This window comes from Microtus ochrogaster, chromosome 1 (assembly GCF_000317375.1).
Source record: "Microtus ochrogaster isolate Prairie Vole_2 chromosome 1, MicOch1.0, whole genome shotgun sequence".
Classification (NCBI taxonomy): domain Eukaryota; kingdom Metazoa; phylum Chordata; class Mammalia; order Rodentia; family Cricetidae; genus Microtus; species Microtus ochrogaster.
This window is the reverse complement of record NC_022009.1, coordinates 72,770,643-72,779,350: the sequence shown is the minus strand read 5'-3', so window position 1 is coordinate 72,779,350 and position 8,708 is coordinate 72,770,643. Positions and strand designations below refer to the sequence as shown.

Here is an 8,708-nt window from a genome sequence, read left to right as displayed (position 1 = left end):
GGTATAATGATAATAATATTATAAAAATACTATAATGTTTATAAATTCTAACTTTTAATATAACCATCAATTTCAGGCCTCCAGAAATGTTCTCATTATTGTCTCTTCCCTTCTCACCCCCATTTTACTGAGACGCCAGAATTTAGAACTCACTGATTATTCCAGCCTGGCACTGATCTCACATTCCTCCTACCTCAGCTTTTGTTTTTATCTAAGGGGAAGCAGCTCTAATGTTTCACTAACTAAAGTGCTTTATTGGTTCTTTTCTATTTTACATAGACTAGTAATATTTCTTTCCATGTTTGACCATTTTTATACTGACAACTATAATCTCTCAATTTATTGTCAGCTACTGATAAAATAACTAACCAGTGGAGTCCAGAAACAATGACATATTTATCTTAAGATTCAAATGGAATCTGTAACGTAAGATCATTCTTAAGTAAACACTTTTAGTTTTCTTTTTGAAAATCTTGGGCAGGAAATGGGATAGTTGTCTCTTCAAAAGATAATATTTTATTCTATTAATGGTCTTGACTACTTACACACACAAAAAAAAACTTGGAATGAAACAATGTTATTTTCTGCCTCTTTTTAACTTTTTTAAGTTGCCAAAGATAACATTAAAATGTGGTACTTTTATAACTCTCTCATACTATAGTCTTTAAATATATTATTATATATAATCTCATTTAAAAATGCCCTTCCATGTCTACAGGTATCTCATTTTAGTTCCTTTATATCCTTATGGGGTCAGGTAGACTATAAATTATGGAGTGGGATATGGTATTGCCAGCCTTCAATATCAGTATTTAGAAGGCAGAGGCAGGCAGGTCTCTGTTAGTTCAATTCAGCTTGGTATACGTAGCAAGTTCCAGGACAGCCAGAGGTGCATAGTAAGAACTTGGAGAGAGAGGGTGATAGAGGGTGTGAACGTCATACCCAGAGTGAGCACCAGTTATGTTTCCCTAGTTGTGTTCTCAGGACAAGTGTCCTCTTCCTGGACTGAGCCGAAGAACAGAGATGTCAGTGCTCTTAGGACAGCCGCAGTTGTCCAAGTATTTGCCCTTTTATCCCAGATTTGGACCATCCGTAGACTAGTTTTCCGTAGTCTTAGTTTCAGAGACTCTTAGTACTCAGCACCGTGGAGAGAGCCATGGGTGTTAAATGTTCATACCTATTGATAAGAAATATACCTGGATTTTTTTTTAAATAGAGTCTTGCTATGTAGCACTAGCTGTCCTGTATATTACCTGTGTAGCTGAGATTGCACTTAAACTCACAGCAATCCGCCTGCCTCAGCCTCCAGAGTGCTGGACTAACAGTGTGTACCACCATGCCCAGCAAGAGGTGTCTTTTAAAAGAATATTGTCTAATGAAAGTCACAACATAAAAACGTACACTACAATCTTTCAAAGATGTCTAGTTAAGATGATGGTGGTCAGCAATTCAGAAATGGAAATTAGACGATAAAGAGACAACTAACAGCCCTTTTAGTAAAAAGGTAGAAGCGAATAAGCAATGAAAAGATAAGCAGACTGCTTTTCTCAGAATGTGATGGCCTTCCTTGTGTTTCCCTATAATCTCAAAAGTACTATAAAAGTTTATATTAGTGATCATTAACATTATATATCTGCCTGCTAGTGTGAGCACATGCTAGAATATTGTGTGTGTGTGTGTGTGTGTGTGTGTGTGTGTGTGTGTGTGTGTGTAAAACAGTCCACAAATAGACCTATCTACAATATGGCACCTTTATATCTGATACAGATACAAAGAAACTAAAAAAAAAAGGATAGTCCTTTTGTGAGACAGGCTGTGTATGTGTGTATAGTGTATGTGAGCAATCTGAATGAATACCAGAGGTTGACATCAGGTGTCTTCGCTCTCCACCTTGTTGAGACAAGGTCTCTCACTGAACCCAGAGCTTACCAATTGGCTAAACTGGCTGGTCAGTAGGCTCCATGGATCTGCCTGTCTCTGCCCGACACAACATTTACCATCACCCCTGGCTTTTACTAAGTGTTGGGTGTCTGAATTCAGGTCCTCTTGCTCCAGTAGCAGGCACTTTACCCAGGAAAGCATCACTACGACCCAAGCACACTCTTCTACTCAGGGAAGATTTGCTTTGACATGGTCACTGTTGTTGCCCCCACCTTTCCCGTTCTCTTCCACAAACACACCAAATACCTGACAGACCAAAAGTCACTGTCCATCTGCAGAAATCACTGGTACACTGGACTTCATCAAAATTAGGAACTTTTGCTTTGCAGAAATAAAGTGACTCACAGGAAGAAAGTAGACCATTGAAATCTAAATCATAGATCTACAGTGGGTACATGTGGAAGCCAGATAGGGAAAAGCCCATGTAGTTACTTAAAGTATCTTTAGTCAGATGTGTGTTCCTAGATTTTAAGCTCAGTATCAATACGGAAATTAAATACATTTAAATATTGTTTTGTGATTCAATTATAGTTTGGCCATAATTTAAATTTTTAATTTATTTTACTCTTTTTATATTAGTTTTAATATTATTTATTATATTTAATTTTTATATTTATGCATATTTTGCATTACATTTTGAGTTCTTCCAAATCATGTTGATACTGAAAAACACCGAGAAGAGTGCTTCTCAATCTTCCTACTGCTGCAACCCTTTAATACAGTTCCTCATGTTGTGGTAACCCCAACTATAAAATTATTTTTGTTGCTACTTTATACCTGTAATTTTGCTATTGCTATGAATTGTCATGTAAATATCTGTGTTTTCTTAAGTGATGATATTAAGTGACCCCTGTGAAAGGATTGTTCTACCCATAAAGGGGTCGCAGCACCTGGTTGAGAACCACTGACTTAGACGTTCAAACGTTCGCCTACTTTGTTCAGGTTATAACTGTACTGTGAATATGATACCTACAAATTATTGTTTAAATTTCAATTAGTTTGATTATGTTAAACTTGTGAGATTATTTTGTTATTATTAACTACCAACTCTCCCAGTGTGTTTTTAAAAAGCTGTTTAGTTCAGGGGTCAGCAAGATGGTCCAGTGGGTAGAGGTGTTTGCTACAAAGTCCAATGACCAGGGTTCAGTCTTCAGGACCCATATGCACAAGTTTTTCTCTGCCCTCCACGTGAGTGAATGCACAATCAGTCAATAAATACACATGGAAATTTTTTAGGTTTTTCAGTTTATCTTAGTATTTTTGAGCAACTTATACAAATCAACCCAAAAAAGTTGTTCAAAATAGGAAATTACAACTTATTATCTTTGATTGTGGATTTTGCAGTTGTAGAACATGAATAAATCCGTTTGCAAAGCCCCTCTTGTAAATCACTCACTTTCCTGTTAGCTTCTCCCTGTAGGAAGTACTGAGTTGGCTGCTCTTTTGACTTTTTACAGGATGGAGGTTTGCTTCTGAATAACCCTTCAGCCCTGGCCATGCATGAGTGTAAATGTCTCTGGCCTGATGCACCATTAGAGTGTATAGTGTCCCTGGGCACAGGACGGTATGAGAGTGACGTGAGGAATACTGCCACCTACACAAGTCTGAAGACAAAGCTCTCGAATGTCATCAACAGTGCTACAGATACAGAAGGTGAGTGTCTTAGTTAGGCTTTCTAGACACCGTGGCCATGGTCACTTTTATAGAGGAAAGCATTTAACTGGGCTGATTTACACTTTTATTTTACTACCATAAGTCATGAGCATTCCCATGACTTCCAAAGGTTTCTGAGTCTCCAGTGAGACTTTTAAAAGAAATCCTCCTCCTTTTAAAAGATTTAGTCCATTATCACCATGGCAGGACAGGGAGCATGCAGTCAAACAGCAGTGGGTCGCTTCCCGCCGCCCTGCTTCCGGCTAGCTTTACCCAAAATAATTACATGGAAACTGTATTCATTTAAACACTGCCTGGCCCATTAGTTCTAGCCTCTTATTGGCTAACTCTCACATCTTGATTCAACCCATTTTTAATAATCTGTGTTCACCACAAGCTTGTGGCTTACTGGGAAAGACTCAGCATGTCTGACCCGGCAGCTTCATGGTGGGTGGCTCTCTGCCTCTGCCTTCTTCCTCCCAGCATTCTGTTCTGTCTACTCTGCCTATTTAAGCTGCTGTCCTATCAAATAGCCAAGGCAGTATCTCTATTTAACCAATGAAAGCAACACATACAAAGAAGACCCTCCTACACCATATATATATTTGATTAAGAGGAGGGCAAGATGACCAACATGATTCTTTTAAAAGGAGGAGGATTTCTTTTAAAAGTCTCACTGGAGACTCAGAAACCTTTGGAAGTCATGGGAATGCTCATGACTTATGGTAGTAAAATAAAAGTTTGTACATTGCCAAACTTTTTCAAATTACACAATTAAAATGATTAATTTTAATATGCATAAATATAACGCCCAGTGAGGATGGTTCCCAAAAAATGAAAAGCAAAGGGAAGGCAAGATATTTTATCAGGGAGAGAGAATAATCAAGCAAGGTCCTTAATTGAGCAGAATATATAAAGTATTTGGAAAGTGAATTGCAATTTGTAGATTTGTTCTTCTTATGGATTCCTTGAAACTATGTGAGTTGGGGTGATAAAATGAATGCATGTTAATAATGCGCCTAAAATGAAGATAATTTTAAATGAAGAAAAAATGAATAGAACATTCCAAAATAACTTACCTCATACCTTCTCTTACCTGTCCTCTCTCCTTCATTTTGTTTTAACAGAAGTCCATATAATGCTGGACGGTCTATTACCTCCTGACACATATTTTAGATTCAATCCTGTCATGTGTGAAAACATACCCCTAGATGAAAGTCGAAATGAAAAGCTGGATCAGCTGCAGCTGGAAGGGATGAAGTATATAGAAAGAAATGAACAAAAGATGAAAAAAGTTGCAAAAATATTAAGTCAAGAAAAAACAACTCTTCAAAAGATCAATGATTGGATAAAATTAAAAACTGACATGTATGAAGGCCTTCCATTTTTTTCAAAATTGTGAAGAGGGTATGCACGTGTTCTCGTAAGTGAAGGCCGTGAGGAGATCCACCAGAGTGAGTGAGGGACTGCTCCAAAGTGAGTTTCTGTGGAATACTGAATGGATTCTGGGAAATCAATCCTGAGACAGGTGACGTTCTGAACAGCTCACACCTCATAGAAGATATGTTTGGTTACAGACATCGTATGGGAATTAAGTATTTAAGATGGTCTAACCTTTAGGCATTTTATTATTGTGCTAGTTGGTTTTAGTATCTCTTGGTCTTAAATTGTTTGATATTGAAAATTTATTAATATATGTGCCAAACAAGAAATGGGAGCGTTGTACTCTGTGCTTTGTTTTTGGTCATCTCAATCATGTGGGGTTTGTGTGACCATTGATTTCCTTTACATTTACACCACTCAGGAGTCACTGGGCCTGCAGTCCACATGCTGCCTTTCACTGCAGTAGCATTTAAAGAGATGCAGAGAATGGGATTTCCATACAGAGGACCCGTATGTTTGAAATAGGAAAGAAAGCATGGGATGCAGTTTTCTATGTAAAGAGGTTGGTGAATTTCCAGTGAGCTAACTTCCTCTTGAAATTTGAAGATAACGGTCACTTTTCTAAATCGAATGCTGTCTTCTCATTCACTGTTACAGAATCAGTTGTTTGATTTTACTGAGACAATATTCTTATCATTAACAAAAATAAACTGTTAAAGTGATCATCTGTGAAAGGCTAATGCCATTTTAAAGTTTTTTATTGCTCATAATGATTGCCCAGTTTCTTGTAGCATTTACAAAGAAATGTTAGTCTATTTAGATTTACTTCAGTAATCCCTGTTTGGGTTTTACCGAAGTCAGAACTTGGTTCTGTAGCCGAATAAATTCTTCTTTGCTGTATTATTTCCTTTGTAAATCTTTACATTGTGTTGAAATTTCCCATGAAAAATGAAACCAAGGTATGTACACTTTGAATTATACACATAAACTAACACTGACCCTGTTTCCCATGTTGTCATAGTGTTTGTACTGAGATGGGTGAGCACTGTGGAGTGGTGGAGGCTGTGGTTATCAGTCTGCTTCTGTCTGCTGTATAGCAACTTCTGGGCATGACCCTGAGGACAGTGGACAGTTTGGGAGACTCAGATCTTTTATTTGTAAAAGGAGAAAAGGCAGTGGTCAAATCTTGTGACTTCTCATGCATATTTTAGGTACAAATAAATAACTTCCAGTGATTTTAGAATATAATTAAAATAATCCTCTTTAGACTATAAATAAAAACTTTTACATAGCTAGACTGACTACCGTAAGAAATACAGAAATTACTGGAAATCTGCATATTCTGGTGATCCTTTATAATAGATCTCAAGCACAAGCCACCGAGCGGCCACATAGGTGTACATTTTTGTGAGGTTCTCTTGTACTTTCTGGTGCTGCTCATGCCTTGCAGCATAAGTCCAGTTTTCCTTGTCTGTGCTTTGTTAGTCATTGCCAGAGATAATCAGTGCCCACTTTTCTTTTCTTTTCTTTTCTTTTTTTATTGGTTTTTTCGAGACAGGGTTTCTCTGTGGCTTTGGAGCCTGTACTGGAACTAGCTCTGTAGACCAGGCTGGTCTCGAACTCACAGAGATCCGCCTGCCTCTGCCTCCCGAGTGCTGGGATTCAGCCTATGCTCTTTCATCCTGACAAAGTATAGCCATTTGTGTGGTGTGAAAGTGTTTGTTTGTTCTTATCCCCTCAGGTGCTTGATGCTGATTATCCAAAGAACTGAGTGATTCCCTGAGATAACATTTCATTCTGTAATGAAAACAATGCTCTCTGTGTCCAAAGCAAGGAACCAGGACTCAGAATGGTAGAACTAGGGCCACTGCACACTCAGAAAAACACTGTCATCTTAACTGGGTCAGTCCAGCTTACTGAGCTGAATCTGTGATGTTGGGTTCAGTTGGAGAGAAAATGTAGTTGTGGACGTTACCTCTTTGCAAGAGCAGATTATCTCAGTATTCAGGTTTGTGGGCATAGCTCGTGTCCTTAGCCATACAGTGGCACTGTCCTTGTGATGGCACCTCTGAAAGGACTCACAGATGTACGGAGAGGGGCTGGAGGAGATGATGCCCGACCTTTCTTACCTCGTATGCCAACATTGCAGCCATTCAGAAGGAGCTGTCTGTCTGCAGAATGGCCACAAATGCCCACAATGAATTTCTTTGACAGGAAATGGAAGATGTCCTCTGCGTAGTTAGGATGCATAAACCATTTGGAAAATTCTACTTTGGTTCCATTTCAACAAATTCTTTTCACATTCATTGCACTGTGTTCTTTTTTGTTGTTGTTTCTTGCCAAGTTTAAATACAACAGAACTGTTCACTTAATTTGACTTTTTGAAGCAAATCTATGGCAGTTACTCTTTCATGACTAGAAAATAGGAAGCACATTAAAAAACAGTTTGTTCTGTTCCTGGTGGAGGTATCTGCCATCCAAACAGTAGACACAGACTACAGATGCCCCTAGACTAGACTATTGCATGTGTTGGCCCACCAGTTGGATAAATGTATCTCTGAGAAGCCACATTGATTGCTTTGTTCATTATAACCTTTATTCAACTGAATAGTTTCAAATTCATCACACCTCACAATAGGCATTACTAGTTGGGTTAATTAGTTCGTTAAAAATAAAATACTGGACCAATGAGATGGCCCAGTGGGTAAAGGCAGCTGCCACCAAGCCTGATAACTTGAGTTGAATTCTCAGATAAAATCTGAGCCCTGAACACCATACAGGATGCATGTGCCCGTGCATGCACACACAGTAAAGAGTGAAATAGGAAGGTAGGTTTGGTGGTGCAGACCTGTGATCACAACAGTTGGAAAGTAGAGGCAGGCTAATCAGGACTCTCCGAGGGCAGCTTGGGCTTCATCGTGAGGCTCTGCCTCTGGGTGGAGGGAGTAAAATATCGACTGTGATGTAGATTTTCCTTCATTCTTAAAAAAACAGAAACTGTATTATGCCGTATTCTTTGCTTTTAGGCACTACATACTGTGAGGTGTTATAGTTAATATTGTCAGGGTCACCTAGGAGGTAATCCTATGAGCTTGCATGTGAAGAATTATCTAGACTAGGTTACTCGAGATGGAAAACCCACAGCTATGATAGCACCGTCCTATGGTCTGGCATCCTGTACTGAAGAAGAAGAAAAGAAGCTGGACCCTAGCATTCACCACTGCTCTCTGGCTACAACTGCCTAATGCACCTGTCTCGGGCCTTCCTGGGCCATGATGAAAATGCATTCAAGTTGTGAGCCTAAAGAAGCTCTTCCTTAAATTGCCCTTTTCAGATATTTTGTTGCAGCAACAACAAATGTAATACAAATACATTTTAAAGATTACAGTCTGATTTAATATCAACAGGTCAGGCCATCAAAATGGATGATATGCATATCATTGGTTTCGTCTATACTACATTGCTTATCTTTCTCTTTCGTACTATTGAGTCATCTCAGTCCTGAAAACTAGATTTCTAGAGTAGCAATCATGCTTTTGTGTTGATGTTAACATATGCCCACTCTAAGGAATTCTTGACAATCTGTCAAGTTGAGAAAATAAAAACCAATGGAGCTTACATCTCTCTCTGCTTTTCAAATTAGTCTTACTGTGATCTTCCTGACCCTTTCCAGCCTGCACTCCCTCTGCCCTGTCTCTCTTCTGAACAGTGGCTGCTGCCATGGCTCCTCT

The 8,708-nt window shown here is 38.7% G+C and overlaps 1 protein-coding gene across 1 annotated transcript in view; it reads left to right on the top strand.

Annotated features, from left to right (window-relative positions):
- Pnpla8 (patatin like phospholipase domain containing 8) overlaps positions 1-5,983 on the top strand; it is a 47,924-nt gene extending 41,941 nt beyond the window's left edge. Inside the window, exons 9-10 of the mRNA XM_005343820.3 lie at positions 3,399-3,594; positions 4,722-5,983. Coding sequence (XP_005343877.1) covers positions 3,399-3,594; positions 4,722-4,996 — 471 coding nt within the window. The 3' untranslated portion in view covers positions 4,997-5,983. The remainder of the gene's footprint in view (positions 1-3,398; positions 3,595-4,721) is intronic.
- The last annotated feature ends 2,725 nt before the right edge of the window (positions 5,984-8,708 follow it).